Here is a 21,458-nt window from a genome sequence, read left to right on the forward strand (position 1 = left end):
GAGTCCTTACTGACCGTGGCACTGTCAATGTGGAAGGTATCCAAGATGTTGCCTTCGGTGATGGCGTAGGCGACCGTGCCATTGGGTCCCTCGTCCTGGTCCAGGGCCTGGAGGGTGACGAGGGTGGCATTAAGGGTGTCAGGACCTTCATCGAGGGTCACCTCATACAGCTGCTGCTGGAAAGCGGGAGAGTTGTCGTTCTCGTCCAGGATGGTGACGTACACCATGGTGGTGGCCTGTGGGACAGGGGAAGGCTGAGTTAAGCACCGTGGAGGGATTGGCTCTGCAACCCTTGGAGACGGCTGGGAAAAGCTGGACCTGCCAAGGTCAACAACCAACATGGGCTCAAGGCTGGCAAGAGACACAAACAGGATGCAGGGCGCAAGGTGAAATGAGCCGCGGCTGCAGACGCAGCTCCAGGTAATGGTTGGGTACAAAGATAAAGGCACAGAGATGAAATCACACTCTTGTTCCCAAGCCAAGCAAGTCTCTGTGGAATCCCTCTCCTTCTCAGCCATTTTTTTTTACCGTCGCTGGCAACACCTGGGAGTAGCCCATGGCACAGGGAAAGCCAGAGGTTGAACCTCATCGTGCCTCATGGCCTTTGGGGGAGGCCTGTGTGTGTCCTCACCTGACACAGGGGACACCTTGGTTGCTATTATCAAGGGTAGCAACATGGTAGAATGGAAAATACCCAGAGATTATGCCACCATGGCTTAGAGGAGGCATAAAAACTAGCACCTCAGACAACCAGACTGACCTCCCGTGAGTCCCATCATCTACCCCCTCATCCAAATTTCCCTGTTGTTCAGTCTCAGCCTGTCCTGACCCTCTTCCAGCTGGATCTGAACCTTCACAGCCACAGGGATGTCCTTACTGAAAGGGTGTCTTCCAGTTGTGTCACTGTGGGGACACACCTGGGGATGGGGAGGTGACAATGGGGGTCTCAGGAAAGATAAGCCACCGTCTTGGAGCCTCTGGACTTGGTGCCTACACCTTCCCCCAGCAACAAAGTCCTTCCTACCAGAAAAGGGTTACATTTCTGGCGAGAGCATCACGTTTCCAGCATCATGCTGTAAAACCCACATGGTAACTAGGTAATTAGCTACTTTCCTATTTGGCTGCACACTCCAAATCCAGAGCAGGGTGAGCGGCAAAGTTTCCTGCAGTTTGCAAACCTCCCTGTGTCTCTGGACTCCGCTTCCCAGGGCACGGGTGCCTTCCTGCACCATTTGAAACCAGGCCAACAGAGATTCCACCAGTGCCTTTCAATGGGAGTCTGCCCTGCTTTGCTCCTTGAAGCCAGACTGCAGGAAGGGGGGATGCTTTGCTCCCCCCTCCTCCTCACCCCCCATTTTTTTTTTTTTTTGGGGGGGTGGGGAACCTTTATGCCTTTCCCTGAGCTGGCATCACTTTGAGTCACCCTTCCCTCCACCTGCCTGGGCATTTTGAGCACCCCCCCAAAAAAAAAAACCCCATGCAAGGTGGGACCAGCTGGCTCTGCCACAAGGAAAAAAAACAAACACAACAAAAAACAACCCAAAAGAGGGGGTAGAATCCTCGGTGCCCAAAAGGATGGAGCTGGGAGTGGGGGCCCCCCCAAAAAAAAAAAAAAAAAAAGGCTTGGGGGTGTGTTAGGGGAGCTCCCTGCCCCTTCTCACCTCCTGGGGGTGCTCGCTGTTCTCTCCATCGCGGCGCTGCGGCCGCGGCGCTGAAATTTCCTGTGTGTGGGGCTGCGTGCCTTGAGTCCGGCGGTGGCTGCGGGGCTGCTCGCAGCCTGCCGGTGGCTCCTCCGAGGCCATCTCCTTCCCCCCCCCCCTCCCACGGCCACCATGGAGGTCGTGTCCCCCCGGCCGGGGCTGCTGCTGCTGCTGGCCACGCTCTGCCTGCTGGCTTCCCGCGGTAAGCTCGGGTTGGCTTTCCCCGGCTCCCTCGCCCCGAGGAGCAGCGCTGGCTCTTCTCGCCTGGCTGGGGCTGTTCCCTCCGCACACGGGGGTGTTGGGGTGTTTGGGAGGGGGTTATTTGCTTTCTCACCCTGGGATTTTTTTGGGTTTTTTTTTTGGTGGGGGGGAGGTCAAGGCAGCCTTTCCAGGCGATGCTGGTTGTGTCAGGGGGAAGGGGCCACGGGGGAGCTGCTCTTTTTAAAACTCTGGGTTTGTTTTTTTTTTTCCTTCTCCTTGTTCCTTTGCTTTGATCTAACATGCGTGGAAGGGAAGCAGCCACCCCCTGTCCCTGCCAACTCCTGGCTGGGGATCCCAGGCTGGAAAAGCCTCCCCATTCCTACCGGACACTTTGCCCCGGTACTGCTGATCTCCCCCAGCCTCTCGCCAGCTCCTGGGGAGAGGAGAGAGGCTGTGACAGCAGGGCTGGGATGCCCTCCCTGTTCTGCTCCGTGGAATTGCTGGGATGTGCCGGGCAGCTCCTCCGAACGGGCCACCAGCCGGGCCAGGAAGTTTCCTTTCCCCTGAGTGAGCACTTCCCAGCTCTGGAAGCTCATGGTGGAGGGATGCTCTGGGACAAGGGGGACCACTTCATCCCTGGCTGCCCCCAGCCCTGGCAGACAGAGCTTCTGTACCAGGGCTGTGGGGCCAGGCAGGCAAATGGGGGTGGTGGCAATGAAAACCACAGCTCGTTTGTGGATGAAGGGTCAGAGAATGAAGCTGGGAAGGACCATGGAAGGATGGGAGTCCTATCAGGCTTGGCTTCTCCCTCTGTCTGGGATGGCATAGTAACTGCTTCCAGGATTTCTGCTGCACATCCCCAGGAAGAGATGATGTCCCACTGCAATGGGGCAGGGGGTCCCTTCTCTTCTGGGACAGGGAGGTTGATGTGGATTTTGGAGTGCGCTTTGCTTCTCATCCGAGCCCCTTGACATCAGGGAGCAACTCCCAGCACCTCCACTGGGGTTTGGATTATTTCTTTGACACATCTGGGATGCTGGAACTGGACATCAAGCCTTCTGCCACACAACAAGCTTGGTCACACACACAACAGTGTCCAACATGAGCTTGGTGTTGGAGGACCTGACCTTCGTGCCACCGTGTGTCTGCCAAAACCTTCTGAACCTCTGGCTAATTTTAGCCAGGCTTGATGGAGAAGTAGAGCCCTTGGAGACATCTGGCTCCCATCTGGTTTGGGGATGCTGGCAGCAAGGTGGATAGGGAAGCAGCTCCCTTCCACCCAAAGGATGGCAGCTGAGCTGGGCTTTCCCAAATCACATCCCAAGCACCAGCCAGGGTTGTGCTGGAAGAGGAGCAAGGCAGGACCTTCTGGCAGGTGCAGCAGCTCCAGCCTGATCTCCCCACAGCCTGGATGATGGGTACCCATTTGGCTCTTTGGGGTGCAGGAGACAAGGGCTCACAACATGAGCACCTGGCATCTTCAGCAAGTTTTTCTCTTTCCTGCTGTAAGTACTTTTGCCCAAGGTATGGATGCCCCTGCACATCCAGGTGATCACTCTGAAAGGATAATGGCTGCACAGTGATGATGGGGCTTGCAGCACTTTCATGTGAAGCTGTTAGAAAGCTTCCAGAAGAGGAATTAAAGCTGAGTTCCTGACTCCAGCACTGGGCAGCAGCTCTCCCTCTAGCAGGTGAGCCCCTCCAAAGGCTGCAGCCCTCTTACCCAGATTTCCCTGGGGTGGAAGGAGGTGAGATGATTTGGAAATCACTTCTGGGAGTCACAGGAGTGTGAAACCCAGCATCTGCTCGCCATAGTGGGGGGCAAAAGTTAGGAGAAGCAACCAGGAGCAGCTTTTGCTCACAGACCCAGAATTCGGCATGAAATCCCGTGTTAATTAAGCAGTTTGTTGGCAGAACCACAAAGGCTCCTCAGCTTTAGCACTTTTCTTTTCACGTTTGATTTTCTCTGAACGGAGAGCTCCCAGGTCCCAAGCTAGGCAGAGGTGCCACCACCAGGCTCTGGGCTGTGGACTGGTGAGGAGGAGCCAAAGCCATTGAGGTGCCAAAAAGGAAGAGAGGCACTTCTGGCACCCTCTTGAGACCTCCTCAGTCTTTACCAGATGGTGATGAGGTGACAGCTCTTTGGCTTGGACCTTGACAGGGCCAGCTCTCCCCCAGCTCTCTTGGCTGGAGCTGCACAGAGCCAGGCATCTGGCTTGACTTAGGCATTTGCCAGTGCCACTGACTTCAAAGGGAATGGTCTGACTGGGATGGGATGGAGCCAAACCTGTGGGTCTGGGCACGGAAGAAGCCCACATCACCCAGGGAAAATTAAGCCCCATGAGCTTTAGTGTAAAGACACTGACAGGAGATGTTGTCTCTGGGCACCATCTGGCATCCAGCGTGGCTTTAAAGCCTGCTTACATCTCGGGGAGAGAACACTGACCTCCCTGGTGCTGCTATGGGGCACACTACCCCTTGCCATCTCTACTCCTCTGGCTGTTTTCTCCTCTGCTTGGGGGCTTTTGGAAGCTCTCCCCTGCTCGGGAGAAAGAAGGGAAGTTGGTAATGCTGAAGGCTTCACACACGTGGTAACCTCTGCCCCTCCCCGTGGCCAGGAGCTGCTGCCGAGAGCGTGGGCTGTGCTTGCCTTTCCATCCAGATGGTTTCCATCAAGCCCCAGAGGTGGAGGCTGGGTAGTTTAATGCTGGAGAACTTTGAAAACTGTGTGGGGATGAGCAGGACAGCCCCACTTTATTTGAGGGGCGGGGGGGGGGGCTGGTGGTTTGTGGAAAAAACAAAGACTCCTGCGGACACTTTTGCAAGGTGTTGGAAGTGCAGCTTCCTGCAATAGAGCCTGGGCTTCCCTTCTTCTGGCTCCCAGGGGACCCCCAATGTGAATGGGGCACTTCCTGTTGCAGCAGGTATGGAGAAACACATCTGAGGTGCCTTTTGTGCTTGGAGTGCTGGCAAGGAGGTGGGGGACCTGCTTTGCTGCATGCCAAAACACAGCCAGCCCGGCCAAGCATCCTGGCCCCTGCAGCATCCCAGGATGGGGAGCAGCCAGGGCTTGAAAACAAGTAAAAACAGGGCAAAAACATTGAGCTCAGGCCATGCAAACCTCCACCCTGGGGATAATCTGCTGCACGTGCTGTGGCGACCAGGCCAAGGTGCCTGCAGGATGCTGGAACAATTAGTCAGAGTGGTTTGTCAAAGGTCACATCATCCCCAGCTCCGTGTGATTCTTGGGCACCCTGAGTTGCAAACTTTCTTGGGGCAGATCTGCTTCCCAAACCCCACAGAGCACCCTCGGGGGCGGTCTGCTGGGGACACAGGGACTTTAGGGTTGTTTTTACACCATCATCCTAATAATCACCATAGAGAGCCACGGAGGGTGGGAAGGCACAGTTTCGGTTTCACTCTCTGCAGCAGAGCGCTGTGCTGGGGCCGTGAGGCAGGGACCCTGCCTGGAGGAGGAGGAGGAAGAGGAGGAGGATGCTCTCAGATGGGGAGCCTCTTGCCTGGCTGGATGGCCTGTGGGCAGGCACAGCTCACCCTGCCTGCGATTGACGCCCGCTCGATATAGCAAGCGAAAAACCTCAAGGCGAAACGCTGGCGGAGCTAATGGCACAACAGGATGTTACCAAAATAAGAGAACAGATTGTCCTCATACCATCTTCTCTGTTGCAAACCAGCCCCAGGAGCCTCTTTCTCTCAGCACTTTGAAGAAAATGAACCTAGAATCTCCTTATCCTGCAGTTTTGGAAGGTGACATTTGTACGTCTGCAAACAGAAAGCAAAGACTCGCCGAGCTTTGCTTTTTTCTCTCCCCTCCCACACAGCTTCCTTTGCCCACCCAGACCCTCCTCCAGCTTGCTGGGATGGGACCAGTACACTCCCCTGCTTCCCTCTGTCCCTCCCAACGTGCTGCTGTGCCTCTGCCAGGCCTCCCATTACGCGCCCAGGATTTCTTTCTGAAAGCTGTTCTCATTTTCAAGCAGCTCCTCGCAGTTCCCCCTTCTCCTCCCCAGTGGCCCAGCAGGGTGGGACCTGCTCCCCGCCTGCTCTCAGGGGACACAGGCTCCTCCTAGCTATTTTCTTTACTTTTTTTTTTTTTTTTTTTTTTTTTTTTCCTCCTTTGGACTTGCAGCTGGCTCAGCAGCATATTTCCTCATTTGTAAGCCATACCCTGCTTTGCAAAGGGTCTGGTGCCCTGTAAGCTGTTGTCTGGGGCAGACCCCCACCTTCCTGCCCCATGCCACCCTCCTCTGCCAGCCCTGGGCAAACAGCTGTCTCCCCATGGCTATTAAAAGCTGATGCTCAGCTATATTTTTAAAGCATACCTTCCCTCCAGGACTTATTTCTAGGGGGAAGTTGAGCTTGCAGCCCTGCTGGGAAGTTGCCACAGAGCAAGCAAAGGGCTCACTCCCTGCTTCCCATCTCCCTTCTCTTGGGACACAGGGAGCTCATCAGTTTTTCTTGCCCTAAAGGCACAGGTGAAGGATTTTTTGCAGGCTAGTGTTGATGCCCTCTGCTTGCTCTCTGCAATCCCCAGGCCAGCATCAGTGGGGGGGGGTCTGGGGAAGGATCCCCAGTTTGCTATGAGCTCATGGACTGCAGGTCTGACCCGGCCACTGTTCTTTCTCCCCGGCAGAAGGACCAGCAGCTTTCCTCATCACCACCCCCTACTCGCTCTGCATCTGCCCTGAAGGTCAGAATGTCACCCTGACCTGCCGGGTCAGTGGTCCCCTTGCTGACCACCACGACCTGCTCTACAAAACCTGGTACTTCAGCAGCAATGGTGACCAGAGCTGCTCCGACAAGAAGCACATCCGCAACGTCACCGAGAAGGAGCTGCGCCACGACCTGGGCAGGCACCACGAGCTGCTGGGCAACAGCACCCAAAAGTCCCCCTCTGGGGGCCATCACGGAGTGGAGTTTGTTCCCGACCACCACGGTGCCTTCCACATCGTGGTGATGAACCTGACGCTGCAGGACAGTGGGAATTACTGCTGCTACGCCGTGGAGGCCAAGCGGGAACACAGCAAGCCCCACGCCCTGCAGGTCGCCCATGGCTTTGTGGAGCTGCAGATCCAGCAGGGTGAGGAGGGGAAAAAGGGGAGCCTGGTATCTGTGCTGGGGTGTGGTGGGGCAAGGCAGCAGATAAAGGCTGGTGGGGGATGCCAGGGGTTCAGCACCAGGGCTGGGGGAGGCAGGGTGTGCTGATGTTGAAAGCCCACGCCGGGCTGGCAAGACTTGAAGAGCAGCAGATGTTGAAGGTTTTGTATTAGGGCCAGAGAGCACTCTGGAACATTTAAAAATAATTAGAAAAAGTTTAAAAAAAATGACAAGGAATGCCATAAAATCCATGCTACATAATTTCACTGATCTTTCTCAACCTCTTTCTGGAAAAGAGGAAAAAAAAAGCTGCCTGGGTGTCTGAGCCCAGGCGAGGGCTGCAGGGAACCTTGGGGCAGCAGCCCAGAGGGAAGAGGATGGAGGGGAAGGCATCTCCTGCCCTTAACTGGCAAATCTAGGATGGCCCCTTCTTCTTTGAGAGTAAAAAACAGGCTGCACGGCCAGGGATGGGCCCTACTGCCAGGAGGGGAAAGGGATGCAATGGCAGGAATCTCGCAGTAAGTCTTCCTAGGATTGAACTCTTGGTTTGGGGATGTTCTGGGCTGATTTTCTCAATAGGAGGAAGCAAAGGCAAGCACAGCGAGGAGGTGTGGGAGCTCCGTGGTCCCTGAATGAATCCCCTGAGGTCTAACATGCTTTTTTCTTCTCTGCAGGCAGAGGAGGGCTTAAAAACTGCACGTTTCACACTGCCACCAGCAAAGGTAAAGGGGGAAAACCCTCTCTCTATTGCTCTGCTAGACAGTGTATTTCCCTAGGGACACGCACTTGCTAGAAACACACCAATATCCAGCTGTCACCTCGTGGCTGGGTGTCAGGAGGGTGATTTCTGAGGCTGACCCATGGGGTGCACCTGACAGACATGTCCTCAGGCTGAGGAAAGCCTCCTTTGGCCCATCACCTGGACACGGCTCTCCTGAAGCCTATGGAGGTCATGCACCCCCTGGTTATAAAGCACTTAGAACATGACTGGGGATTTAGTGGCAGCTGCCACAAGCAGGTGGGAAGGGACAGAAAGGTAAAGGGTCACAGGAGCCTCTTGCACCATCCACTGCTGTCCTGAGCCCATGCCTCCTTGCCCTGAGCAGAAATGCTCTAGCAGGGGAAACCCAAATCTTGCTTGAGCACTCAGATGACATGAGGCCCCCCCCACCACTGTGTCTAGACACTGGACACTTTGCTATGCAGGTGGTTTCTCTGTGGGTTGCTCTGTCTGCCCCCTTAGCTGGCTGCTAAACAGATGGATTTTTGCCAAAATTGGCTAGCAGCAAGGTTGGGGGCCAGCCCAGGCATGAGAACCTGCGCCATCCTCCCCATGAGCAGTGCTTTCCCACTCAGATGCTCAGTCCCAGATGCTGGGCCACCCTGTCCTGCTGGGCAAAAATGAAAAGGGGGGGAAAAAAATCCACCTCCCTGTCCCAAGACACAGCCAGAGCAAGAGGCTGCTTCCCCAGGTGGTTATGCTGGACAGGAGGGCTTGAGGCAAACCTGCCCTTGATTTAGGCAGCCCTTGACCCCACCACAAGCTGTCCCACATGGACCTTGATGGCCACAGATGTGCCTATGGCTGTCAGCCTTTCTGGGGAGCCTCCATGGTAGAGCTCTCCGGGGACACGTTCGATAGAGGAGGCCTTGGGTAATGAGCCCAGTTTTGATGAGCTGGCCATGGATCAGGGTTGGGGAACTTGGAAATCACTGAGAGCCTTTCTGCTGAGTTCACGGGGCTTTTATCAGGCTGCTCTCCTGATATCTAGAAGACCAATGACAGCCCTTGAGGCGTCCTTCAGCAGTGAAGGACTTTGGTCAAGGTCCTAAACCAATAGCTCAGAGCTTATCTCTGCAACAGCCCATGCTTCCCAGTGCTTATCCCTCTAGGAGCGGATCTCCCGTGTGTGTGGGAGCCGTGTTGCATCCAGTGTGGGGCAAACACTGGTTTGCTGCCCCACGTTTCCCCTACGGCCCTGAGGAAACCTCTTCCCTTGCAGATATCACAGCCGCCGCGCTGGCCACGGGCGCCTGCATCGTGGGCATCCTCTGCCTGCCCCTCATCCTGCTCCTCATCTACAAGCAGAGACAAGCTGTCAGCAACAGACGTACGTACCCTGCCCTCATCTCATCTCCTGGGATGTGTCCCTGTGGCCATCATGAGACAGGAAGTGTCGTAGGTTTGGGTTGGAAGGGACCTCAGAGATCGTTTAGTTCCAGCCTCCTGCCACGGGCAGGGACACCTCCCACTAAAACAGGTTGCTCCAAGCCCCATCCAGCCTGGCTTTGGACACTTCCAGTGATGGGACATCCACAGTGTCCCTGAGCAACCTGGGCCAATGTTTCACTACTCTCATAGTGAAGAAGATGCTGCCAGGCCCCCTTCTCCTGAGCTCTTACCTCCCCATCCACTGAGGGAGATGGCTCATCCTTGCCTCCACCACATAGGTTTGCCTTCTAAGTGGTTGAAAAAGCATTAGTTGTGCTTTTCCTTCCCTCCTCTTTAAAAAGACCCTTTAAATGTCTATGGCAATAGGAGCGTGTCCAGAGAAGGGCAATGGAGGTGGGGAAGGTTCTTGAGAACAAGTCTTAAAAGGAATGGCTGAGGGTGTTCAGCCTGGAGAACAGGAGGCTGAGGGGAGACCTTCTTCATCTCTACAACCACCTGAAAGGAGGTTGGAGCCAGGGGGGTCAGTCTCTTCTCCCAAGTGAAAAGAATAGAACACGAGGAAGCAGCCTCAAGTTGTGCCAGAGGAAGTTCAGATTGGATATTCGGAATCCCAAAAGGATTGTCAGGCCCTGGCACAGGCTGCTCAGGGCAGCGGTGGCACCACCAACCCTGGAGGGATTTAAAAGCCCTGTAGATGTAGTGCTGAGGGCCATGGTTTAGCGGTGGCTTTGGCAGTGCTGGGCTAATGGTTGGACTTGATGATCTGAAAGGTCTTTTCCAATCAAAATGATGCTGTGATTCTGTGACTGCAGCAAGCCAGGTCTCCCTCCTCTGCCCCAGCCCTAGAAAACCAGTGCAGCAGGCTGCCAGCTCCAGCCCATGCCAGGCTCCCAGGGGTTTCAGTAATTAAGCAGAAAGAGGCCCCACCTTCACCAGCAGAGCTGTTTCCTCAGGCCTCGGGCGAGCTGGGGCCCTGTGGTTTCTCTCACCAATCCCAGTGGGTGGCTCTGAGCAAACCCTCTGGAGAAGTGGTTTTTGCAGCAGCAGCAGCAGCAGCAGCAGCAGCCACGGTGCCAGGCACCGGAACGGGAACTGCGCCTTCAACACCCATCCCTGGCTGAAAAGCCTGGCTCTGTGTTCTTATGCACCCATTTTGCCTCGGCTGGGGTGCAGCTGCCCCTGCCCTGTGCTGCAAAGCATCACCTGGGTGCTACTTAACCCAAGAGGGAAGGCAAAATCCAGGTGGATTTGCTGCTGGAGTGTCTCACACCGGGCTCAGCTTAGAATCACAGAATCACCAAGGCTGGAAAGGACCTTGAAGATCATCAAGTCCAGCCTATGACCAACACCACCACATCAGCCAGAGCAAGTGCCACATCCAGCCTTTCCTTGAGCATATCCAGAGATGGTGCCTCCACCACTTCCCTGCCAAGTCCATTCCAACTTATTCCCACTAGCACAGTCTGGGCCAAAACTGGTGCTCGGGATGGTCACCGTGCAGCCACTTGGCACACCCAAGGGACAAGGGTTCCGTATCTGCTGCAGCAAAGGGGATGAGGAAATAAAAAACAGGGTGCTGCCCTTGTCTGGGGCAGCCAAAAGCCAGGGTAGTGTTTTGCAGAGCCCTGGGAGGGTGTCCCAGGTAGGTGGTGGGTGCATCCAGGCACCTCTTTCCCCCTCCTTCAGAGCTTGTGGTTGCAGTCTGGGAGGAGGCTGGGCAGTAAACCTGGTGGGAGATGGCAGGGATGCAGAGAAGTGGGCTTGGGAGCAACAGGGCTGATGCTAAAGAAGGGGGAAAGGAAGGGAGGAATGCAGAGGAAGAGGAGGAACTGGACAGGGATGAGACCAAAGAGTGCAGTTCATGCCAACGGTTTTGTCTTTGGCAGGTGCCCATGAGCTCGTCAGGATGGAGAGGTGAGGAAACCCACAGGCTTCCAGCTGCCCTCAACCTCCTTGCACCTCCTCTACCCAAATCCTGGACCCTGCCAGGGGCTTGTCCTCTCCTCCCCTTCCCTAGAAGCCAGAGTGTACCCTGAGCCTGGCAGAGCAAACGGGATGCTGGTGGCACCCACGCCTGGGGTCCTGTCCCTTTCTGGGAAGCCGCTGTTTCTCTTCCCTCCCTCTGAGTGGGAAATGTCTCCTTTCTTTTTGCCTGGGAATGTATCTCCCCACCCCCCAGGAGAGCTCAAAAACCAGGGTGCCCTTCAGCTAAAGCTTTTCCTCCTGTCCCCAGATCCCTGCTTGCCAAGGTGCCACTGCCTCAACTTGCTCCCTGTCCTGCTCGGTTTGTTCCCAGCACTCAGCCAAAACCCCCCGAAGGATTTAAAACAGAACCAAACAAAGGCTGCTGAAATAATAATAATAATTAAAAAAAACAAACACAGAAATCCCTCACACCCTCTCCTCTCCCCACAGCAGTGCCCAGGGCATTGAAAACCCTGTTTTTGAGGCAACCCCCTCAGAGCCACGACCCCGACCCCAGCTCTCCTACATGGCCAGCAGGCAGCCCTCCGAGTCCGGCCGGCACCTGCTCTCTGAGCCCAGCACCCCCCTGTCCCCCCCAGCCCCCGGGGACTGCTTCTTCCCAACACTGGGTGAGTGACTGTCAACACTGAGCATCCCACCTGGGCACTGGTGTGGGAGGGGTGGGAAGGGGCAGCTGGAGGTGGGGTGAAGGGGAAAGAGGTGCCTGTGGGGGGGCTTAAATATTGGCTGCGAACTTCGCGTTTCGTGGGACACCAAGTCCCAGGGCTTTGGGGATGGGAAGGAGCCCATGACCTCTGTTTTTCCCTGGAAAAGCAGGGCTTGGAGGCATATCTCTACATCTGCAAGCTGGGCTAACACCCTTGCTCTGCCCTTTTCCAGATCCTGTTCCCGACTCACCAAATTCTTTGAAAGAATGAAGACCCCGGAGGAAAGCACATCCCCCAGACACAGCCAGGAGAAGCAAGGCAGCCACCACTCTGTCTTCACCCCACCAAGACCCCCTGGGCCCCCAAGACCCCGGCCACGGGCAGCAAAGCCTTACAAAGAGCTGCCAAATGTGGGAGCCCTGCCCTCACCTCCTCTCCTGGTTCTGCCCCAGGGCTGGGAATGAACCTCTTCTGCCCGGATTTTCGGTTTTTAACTGCCTCTTCCTGTGGAGCACAGCTCATCTTTTATGGACCAGCTGAAAACTGGGCATGCAGGGAAGGAAGGACCTGCAAACAAAATCCCTGAGGATTTAAGTTACTGCCAGGGGGATCGAGCTCTGCCAACATCAACCTGTTTCTGCAGCTTTGACTGAACATCCTCTCCGGGAGCGGATGGTAAAGTACTTTATCCACTGCAAGACAAAACAGGGTCACTGGCCAACCCTGTGCTACCTTTTTTCTTTGCAAAACAGGAAGGGGAGAGGCTCCCTGCTGCTGACAGAGCCCTCCTTCCCCACCAGCCTTCTGAGACAGCCACGGACTTGTGAGCTGGCTGCCTTTTCAGCTGGAGGCACGTCGGGAGGAGCCTTCTTCTGCTGCAATTTTATCCCGCGATTGGGATCAGGGGAATGTCTCTGTTTGCTTCATTATCAGCACTGATTAAAAGCAAAAAAAAAAAAAAAAAAAAAAAGGATGTCTGTGGGGTTTGTTGGTTGTTTTTTTTGGTTGGTTGGTTTTGTTTGTTTTTCTTTTCAAATAGGAGTGTAAATTAGAAAGTTCATCTAGAGGGTGTAGGAGGATGTTTCAGGGATGTGGCTGAGAGGCCCTACAGAGAGGCAGGGAGCATGCAGTGGGTGGTGGGAAGAGCTCTGACTGACTTCCCCCCATCCTGCCAGGGCCAGCACGGCCTTCAGCCATGCCAGAGGAGCCTGAAATGCCCTAGGTACCCTCAGAGCATCCTCCCTCCCAGCACAGCATCACTTATTCCAAAAGAAGCTCCGGGTCGGGTTCCGGAGTGACTCAGCCCCTGGCGAGGAGATAAAACCTTGTGGTAGACACTATTACTCAAAGGGTGTGTTTGTTTTTTGTTGGTTACTGTTGGTTTGTTTGTTGTTTTTTTTTTTCTCTTGCTTTTGTTTTCGGTGTAAAATGGGGGAAAAAAAAATAAATCAATTGCTGCTAGCCAAACATAAACATTAGTCATAACAAACCAGCATCAGACCTGAGCAGCAGCGATGGGGACCAGTGCCCAGGCAGGGCATCCTCGGCAACATGCCAAATTCTCACCCTACCCAGCTGGAGGAAACGGTGTTTGCCTCTGCCACTGGCTGGGGACACCCCAGCCTGATGCAGGATTTGATTCATCCAGTGGTGGCTTCAGCCAGAGCTGCTTCTAGACAACCCAGTTCTCCCCTCTCCCCCTCCCAGCAGCTGCAGCCGGAAAGGCAGTTTGGGGTGTGGTTTTGCCTGCCCGAGGGTCCTAACCACTTTCAAACCCTCTCCAAGCCTCTGTTTGCTAATGAATGTGCTGTTTGACAACAGGTTAAAGCTTTGTTGGAAAGAGGTTTCTCCCCGTGCTGGCCGAATCCCATTTTTTGGGGTGGCCTGTGCCAAAGGCAGGGGGAGGTGAGCTGAGCAGCCGAGTTCTCTGCCAGGGGCACTGGTGTGGCACATCGGGGCAGGGGGTGGCATCAGGGACTGGAAAGCTCACCAGAAGGAAAAGAGAAGCGTTTTAGGGGAAAGAGGTGGTGGGTGGGATCGGCAGGGGGACGTGCAGCCACAGGCTTGTGCCAGGTCAGACAATGCCCTTGTGACTCCTGCGATTCCCACCCCAGACTTTCCAGTTGCAGCTCACCAGCTTGGGAAGGTTTTGTTTCCTGACATGTTCTGTGGGGGTTTTTTTGGGTAAATGCTTTGCTTTTACCATCAGCATTTTACCCTTTTGCCTCTGTATTTCCAGCTCCCAGGAGGATGGCCAGTCTTCCATGTGCCCTTGCTGTTCCTGGGTGTCACAAGTCACCACAGGACTTCCAAGTCCTCTCCCAGCTCTGGCTCCTCTGCCTCTCCCATACTCAGAAGGCCAAATCTTGAGGCACATGGAGGAACAAAGGAATTACAGACAATAATTCTGCACCATTGCATCAGCCTAGACTTACTTGTGAAACTGAAGTTTCTAGTAGGTGACAAACTCCTGGCAGACACAATTTCATCACCCAGGCACAAGGCCAGCAACCACGGAGTGACATGCAGGACAGCCTTTCACAAGAGCTAAGGGTCCTCAAGCTCCAAAAAGGGCTGAAATTCCTCTCTCTGCTCAGGAATTGGGTCATTGGAGACTTTGTTTCTCTTCAGTGTGGTGGGATTTTGATTGCTGCTGGCATCCCTCGCGGGGTGGTCACGCAGCAGAAACCTGGAGGTCAAGTGAGGCTGCTGGGACACCACTTCAGCAGGGTGAAGCTGTGTCACTTGTCCTCCTCCACGGTGCCAGGAAGAGAAGAGGGCATTGCCATGGCAATGGGATTTGCAGGCACATTCCTCACCGCAGCAGTATCAGTGGAGTTCCCAAGGTGCTGGGGCTGATGGGGACACATCTGGGAAGAACTGGTGGCATCGGGTGCTGCAGCCACACCCAGCTGCCTCTGCTCGTTTTGGAGCAAGAGCCTCACTCAGGTTTGAGCTGCAGTGGCTTAAGGAAAGGATGGTGAGGCAGGCGTGTGAAGTGCTGGGGAGGGTGGAGTTGAGGAGTGTGCAGAGCCTGAGGTGAGAGCTGGAAGCCACAGTGTGCAGCTCTGCCTGCAACCTGTTTCCTCAAGATGTAGCACAGGGCTTTGCAGCCAGAGCTGTGCCAGGAGAGCAGGGCGATGGTGAGGAGATAGCAGGTGGAGGTGGGGAGAGGAAGGATGGCAAGGTGGGTGTCAGGCCTTTCTCCTTCACAATCTGCACTTGCTTTGTGTGCCCAGGGATTGTGCACCTCCCTGCAGAGCCAGGGGGTTAGGAGGGACTCGGGGCTGGAAAACACCCCAAAGGTTCTTGGCTGCCTTGGCTCTCCCACACCAGAGTCCTCCTGAAAGGCACCACTGATGAGACTCACTATTTATGGAGAGGGGCAGGAGTGAGGGAGAGAAGCCAGGCTGCAGCAGATGCAGGCCCCCACCAGGCACTCCTCACTCAAAAGTGAGGTGGCACCTCCCCAGACCCAAGGATGCTGGAAGGGCTCTGGTGTCAGCCTCCAACTCCACGCCCAGACCCTGCTCCCCGTGGGCAGGGTGTTCCAGATGTTAGTGATGCCACCAACAAGCTGCCCAAATCTCACACCACGACCCCCCTTGGTGATCATTACCAGAGCTCATCTCATCTGCAGGCACCAGAGCAGACATATGTGGGTCCACTGCAAGCTCAACCCTGGTTGAGCTGCTGCTCCAGCCACCCCCTGCCCTGAGATGGGTGACAGCAGCATCCCAAGACCTTTCAGACCTCGGAGCAAGGAGCAGGTGGGCAGGACAATCCCTGCAGCCTCCAGTACGTTGGGGTGTTGCTGGTACTTTTGGTGTTTACAGATGAGAGAGAGAAACAGGGCAACGTTCTGCTAAAGCCCCTTCAGAGCAGATGCAGTGGAGATGGCAAGTGTCTGTCCGCAAGAGGGGGCCCTGCAGGACCAGGCGCTGGAGGAGGCTCTGATTCACACCAGCAAATTTAAGCCCTGGGAATGTTTAGTCTGAGGAAGAGGAGGCTGAGGGGAGACCTCATCAGTCTCTATAGCAACCTGAAAGGTCATTGTAGAGAGGTTGGTGCTGGTCTCTTCTCACAGGTAATCAGTGACAGAACAAGAGGGAAGGGCTTCAAGCTGCACCAGGGCAGGTTTAGACTGGGCATGAGGAAAAATTTATTCACAGAAAGAGTGGCCAGACACTGGAGCAGGCTGCCCAAGGAGGTGGTGGAGTCACCATCCCTAGGTGTGTTGAAGGGTGGTTTGGATGTGGTGTTGGTAGATCTGCTTTAGGGGAGAACTTTGTAGAGCAGGGATGATGGTTGGAATCTCAGAATCACAGAATGTCAGGGGTTGGAAGGGACCTCCAAAGATCATCAAGTCCAACCCCCCTGCCAGAGAAGGACAAAAAACTAGGGCAGGTCACTCAGAAAGGCATCCAGACAGGTTTTGAAAGGAGAAGGAGACTCCACAGCCTCTCTTGGGGGGACCCTCTGTGCCTAACTGCTAAGCACATCCCACAAAACACTGCACAGAGTGTGTGTTCCCCTGGAGGAGCTTTTCCTGAGGAGCCCTCAAACCTAGGTGAGGTTTTTGATGAGCACTCAGCTCTGTGACATTCCTCAGGGCTTTGCACAAGGAAATGTCAGGGAAGTCCTCTCTAAACTAGGCTATGAACGAAGACATTCCAACCACACAGAAAGGAATTAGGGCTTTGTGGGAAATGCAATCTAAAGACAGTTTGGGTTGTGCACAGAAAGCCTCTCCCACACATGCTTGTTTTCTGGAGTTGCAACGAGGGCCTTTTCCAACCTGAATGGTTCTATGACTGATTCCATCATTCCATGACCCTGAGACACAACCCGAACGGCCAGCTCACCAAAACATCGCTCCCGTGCCTCCTCCACCCTTCCCCACTCAACCTCTCCACGCCAAGCTCCCTTCCACAGAGCTGCCCAGCTCCACCTTCCCCCCCTGACAAGCCCCTCTGGGGGACTCACCGACAGGGAGGGGTTGCCCTCATCCTCAACAGTGACCACCAGGCTGTAGAAGCTCTGCCGCTCGCGGTCGGGCGGGGAGGGCCGGGTGGCGATCTCTCCCGTGACACGGTCCATGCGGAAGGTCAGGTCCTCATTCCCACGGGTGATGTAGTAGGAGAGGACACTGTTGAGGCCAGCATCCCGGTCGCTGGCACGTACCTGGACCACTGCGGTTCCACCACCTACGTTCTGGAGAAGGTACAAAATGGGTCATGAATAAGGTTTCTCCAGCTCCAAGCTCACTGCCCCAAGCAGGAGGTTCCTCCGCCAGCTCCTCCACCAGACCCCATGTTTGCAACGTTTCTTGCAAATGGGTTTTTTATTTAGTGAATCCATTTTCAGGCCAAAAAAAACCCCATATGAACTAAGGCTACTTGCTCAGCTGCAAAGCAGCCACAGGCCTTGGCAATGGAAGTCCTCCCATCTTTTTGGGGTTTGGAACTCTGAAATTCATTGTGTTTTCTCTGGTGGCTTTTCGAAAGAAATGGCCACAAAACTAACAGGTGACGTTTGCTTTTAAGTCACCAGAGTCAGCTCCAAAATGGCACCTCTTTTTTAATGGAATCATGGAATTGTTCTGGTGGGATAAGACCTCTCAGATCATCAAGCCCAACCATTAACCCAGCCCTGCCAAGGCCACCACTAAACCACGTCCCTCAGCACCACATCTCCAGGGCTTTTAAATCCCTCCAGGGATGGTGATTCAATCATCACCCTGAGCAGCCTGGGCCAGGGCCTGACAACCCTTTTGGGGAAGAGTTTGTTTCTAATATCCAACCTAAACCCCTCCTGGCACAACTTGAGGCCACTTCCTCTTGCATCTCCTGGTTGTTGCAATGAACCAGGTTGGAATCCCTGCAGCAGAAAGCTGTTAGGTCCTGTCTAGGCTGGCACAGCCTGGAAAGAAGTAAAACCCAGCATGTGTGCAAAGGTGAGGGCAGAGTGATGAACTCAGAACTTGGCTAATTATTTTTGGATGGTCCCATTAGGGGGAAAATCAAACCAGAAAATTCTGTTCTCCAACCAGCTCTGAACACAAACTAAATAGATAAGAAAATCCTAACAGGGCAATAACTTTAATGCAAAGCTATTAATCACCAGCAGCACTTCCTCTTGGCTATTACTCATATTTCATTTTTCATCATCAAATTGAGAACCCCCCCCAGTCCAGGAATTAAACTGTCAGGAAATAAGTTGTCTTTTCTCATGCCTGATTGTGTTTTATTGCTTAATTATCTGGCTCTTGCTGAGCTGCTTCCTGAAAGCAATTCCTACTCTGCGTCGTGCAGCCTCTTGTGTCACTTTGGTGGCATTTCTGTGGGCTTGTAGCTACTTCTCCTTCCTGCTGGTCCCTGCAGCGTCATGGTCTTAAGTTGCCTGCAGAGCTCTCTCCTAGCCCAAAACTAGGAGGCCAACAGAGGTGAGGGCTTGCAAGGGGCCACCAACCCTTAAATGACCCAAGGTGAGGTTTGCAAGGAGCCATCAGCCCTTAAATGACCCTAGATGAGGTTTGCAAGGGATCATCAATCCCTAAATCACCCAAGGGGAGGTCTGCAAGGGGCCATCAATCCCTAAATCACCCAAGGGAAGGTCTGCAAGGGGCCATCAACCCCTAAATCACCCAAGGGGAGGTTTGCAAGGGGCCAGCAACCCTTGAATGACCTGAGGTGGAGGTCTGCAAGGGACCACCGACTGTTAAATCACCCAAGCTGGGGGCTGAGCATCTGCCCTGTGATCAGGCCTCGCCTTGGGAGGAGGGAAGGAGAGGAGCAGGGTTGGGTGCTCACCTCGCTCACGCTCACGTTGTAGCCAAAGGGGCTGTCAATGATGGGAGGGTTGTCATTGACATCGAGGATGTTGACCCTCAGAGTGTGCTCCTTCCTCCGAGGAGGCACGCCAGCATCTGAGGCTTGGATCTGCAGTCGGGGATGGATTTGGGGGGGGTAGAAATAATAATAAATAAATTGTTCCTAAGCTCACAACCCCATGAAAACAGCTTTGCAGAAGAAGACTAAGCGGGGTGGTTTGGTGCTTACCCGTAAGGTGTAGTGGTCCAGCAGCTCCCGGTCCAGTGGCCGTGCCACAAACACCTCTCCATAGGTGTTGTTGGTGGTACGGATCTCAAAAGCCCGGCCGACGTTCCCTGATGTCAGGGAGAAAGTCACCTGGGAACATCACGGGGAAAGAAAGAGAGAAAGGAGACCCTAAAGCAATAAACCCAGCGACACCTCGGGAAGTCTCTGAGCATTTTCAAAGGTCCAGTCTGTTGGGTGTGGTGGTTCCTTCCAGCCACCCCAAAGCCAACACCCACGGGCCAAACCTGGTCTCATCCACAGGCCTCATATGGCCTGTTTCTGGTATGAGGGGGATGGGACCTCGTTAAGGTGGGGTAAGGAAAACAACAAATGTTGGAGAGCTTCCTGCTCAGCCTGCCAGGAGAGCCCACAGCTGGTTTTCAGATTGCTGGGGCTCCTTTTGACACGTGTCTCACTGAGCTCTTTGCCCCAGACAGCCCAAGGACAATGGTTTTCCTGTCCTGCTGCACCACTCGACCAGGGAGCACCACTACCCACTGCGTAAAGCCCCCCCAAACTGCTGGTCTCGACGAGCAGGGTTTGCTGTGGCAGCAGTGGGGTTGGGAAGGGCCGTTTGTGCCTCAGCGAAACACCAGCACAGCCTTAGGGGCAGCCCCAAGGCTGCTGGACTCTTCTCCCTACCTGCCCGTTGCTGCCCGCGTCGGGGTCGCGGGCCAGGACCAGGGCCACCCGTTTGCCAACAGCAACGTCCTCTGCCACGCTCACGGACGAGTCGGAGGTGATGTCAAACTGGGGGCTGTTGTCATTCTCATCCAGGACCGTGATGGTCACCTGCAGGGAGGGCAATGGGGCTCAGGGAGGGTGCAGGCAGGAGCCAGCCCCCTGCCTATGGGGCCTCACACACCCCCGGTACAACTGCTGCTGCACCTCTCTGAGGTGCCAAGGGTGCTGTCCGTCCTGCGTGGGAGTGAGTGCAGGTGTTTGAGCCCAGGAGCTGCATCAGAATCCCAGACTGGTTTTGGGTGGGAAGGGACCTTAAAGATCATCTGGTTCCAAACTCCCTGCTATGGGCAGGGACACCTCCCACCAGCCCAGGTTGCTCCAAGCCCCATCCAACCTGCCCTTCAACACTGCCAGGGATGGGGCAGCCACAGCTTCCCTGGGCAACCTGGGCCAGGGTCTCACCACCCTCACAGGGAAGAATTTCTTCCTAATTTCTTCCTGAAGCTACATCCCTGTCTGCAGCAGAAGAGGAGCAGGAGAAGGGATGCTCAGGAGAAAGAGTGCAAGGGTGCTGCAGCTCCCAAGTAGCAGGTTTTTCTATGGAGGATCCCACTGTTTTTTATCCTCATGTTTCTTTTTTTTATCCTCTTGTTTTTTGTTTTATTTTTTTTAACCACAGAGCAACTCCCTCAGCCACAGGGTCACCCTTTACTGCTAAAGATTTTCACAAGCAGTAATTTCATCCCTGCTCCCGGTACTAGAGGTTGGGCAGGTTTTGCATTAAAGCTCAGCAGGCACAAAGAAGACAAGAGCTGCATGTGTTTAACTACACCAGGGCAAGGTGGGCATAAGAGAAGACCCTCCTGGGAAAAGGCACGTGGGCAAGTGGAAACTGGGCAGGAGATGCTTGGAGGGGCACACCATTGCAGGTGACCAGGGACCAGGCTAGCTCAGCCACAATGAGCCAGAGGAAATGCTCTCATCTGTGCTTGTAATCCAAGAGACTCAAGGCAACACAGAAATGAGAGAGGAAGAGCCTTTCTGTTCCCGGGGCTCTATTTCTGGGTGCCCCAACCTCCCAGGTGCAGCCAGGCTGAATGGGACAACATTCCAGAGGAAGCCAGGGAGCCAGTCATGGGCCTCGGGGAGCTTCAGTTATTGTTGCCACTGAATTAAAAACAGAGAGCCAGGAGCAGGGAGAACCCATTCAGCCCTTGTGATGGATCCGGCAGCTGCTGTCCCAAGTGTCAGAGCAGGGCATTGGGGTTGCTGGTGGCCAGCACCATGTCCCCAGGGGGTGTCACAGAGGCTGGTGTTGGTGGGACGGTGTTGGAGACCTCCACCTGGGTCTCTCCTTGCAGCTCAGTGAGGAGTTTGGGATGGATCCTGGCCCCCAGGGTGATGCCAGCATGACGGACACGCTTACCTTCTGTTGGAGGAGAGCAGAGGGGGGGGGAAAAAGCAACAAACAAAGAGCCAAGAGTTAGTGGGGGACAAGGAGGTGTGGGCACACACAAGGAACTGGCCCCACATCCCAGCACGGCAGCATGGGGGGGCTGCAGGTACCCCCCTGTGGTGTTTCAGAGGCTCCTCCATTTGTGCATCCATTGTTTTTTTTTTTCCTAGATACTCTTGGTGGATTTGCCCCTCACCCCAGGAGAGGCTCAGCCAAGAGCACAGCAGGGGGCCAGAGAGCAAGGCCACCACTACCATCCACCATCCTTTGCAGAGGCAACAGATGCACCACGACACGAGAGCGCTGGAAAGGCAGAGCACTGCCTGTTGCTATGGACCAGCCTCTGGTTTCAATCCCACCCCTCTGGGGGTCCTGCTCCTCCAGATGGCCCAA

At 54.8% G+C, this 21,458-nt stretch overlaps 3 protein-coding genes across 4 annotated transcripts in view; 2 read left to right on the forward strand and 1 right to left on the reverse strand.

Annotated features, from left to right (window-relative positions):
* The window catches only part of CDH23 (cadherin related 23), a 202,755-nt gene that overhangs the window by 17,578 nt on the left and 163,719 nt on the right, over positions 1-21,458 (reverse strand). The window contains exons 33-38 of one of the 2 annotated variants that reach the window (XM_051618046.1): positions 21,036-21,038; positions 19,568-19,717; positions 18,887-19,015; positions 18,638-18,766; positions 16,812-17,039; positions 15-236 (exon numbers count right to left, since the gene is read on the reverse strand). In XM_051618046.1, the coding sequence (XP_051474006.1) occupies positions 15-236; positions 16,812-17,039; positions 18,638-18,766; positions 18,887-19,015; positions 19,568-19,717; positions 21,036-21,038 (861 nt within the window). Of the gene's footprint in view, positions 1-14; positions 237-16,811; positions 17,040-18,637; positions 18,767-18,886; positions 19,016-19,567; positions 19,718-21,035; positions 21,039-21,458 lie in introns of those variants that run through there. The other variant, XM_051618045.1, reaches the window with a different exon arrangement.
* On the forward strand, positions 1,720-12,770 carry VSIR (V-set immunoregulatory receptor). The gene is made up of 7 exons (XM_051618095.1): positions 1,720-1,902; positions 6,556-7,002; positions 7,694-7,741; positions 9,023-9,130; positions 11,079-11,106; positions 11,608-11,786; positions 12,058-12,770. Exons 1-7 carry the CDS (start codon positions 1,833-1,835, stop codon positions 12,093-12,095), a joined length of 918 nt encoding a protein of 305 aa, XP_051474055.1. The 5' UTR covers positions 1,720-1,832; the 3' UTR covers positions 12,096-12,770.
* The window catches only part of PCBD1 (pterin-4 alpha-carbinolamine dehydratase 1), a 468,321-nt gene continuing 456,765 nt past the window's right edge, over positions 9,903-21,458 (forward strand). The window contains exon 1 of the mRNA XM_051618116.1: positions 9,903-9,906. Within this exon, the coding sequence (XP_051474076.1) occupies positions 9,904-9,906 (3 nt within the window). The 5' untranslated portion in view covers position 9,903. The remainder of the gene's footprint in view (positions 9,907-21,458) is intronic.

This window comes from Apus apus, chromosome 4 (genome assembly GCF_020740795.1).
Source record: "Apus apus isolate bApuApu2 chromosome 4, bApuApu2.pri.cur, whole genome shotgun sequence".
Lineage (NCBI taxonomy): Eukaryota > Metazoa > Chordata > Aves > Apodiformes > Apodidae > Apus > Apus apus.

Coding starts and splice junctions, on each gene's coding strand:
- VSIR (XM_051618095.1), top strand. CDS start 1,833: ATGGAGGTCGTGTCCCCCCGGCCGGGGCTGCTGCTGCTGCTGGCCACG. Junction 7,742..9,022: donor TCACACTGCCACCAGCAAAG/GTAAAGGGGGAA, acceptor CTTCCCTTGCAG/ATATCACAGCCGCCGCGCTG. Junction 11,107..11,607: donor GAGCTCGTCAGGATGGAGAG/GTGAGGAAACCC, acceptor CTCTCCCCACAG/CAGTGCCCAGGGCATTGAAA.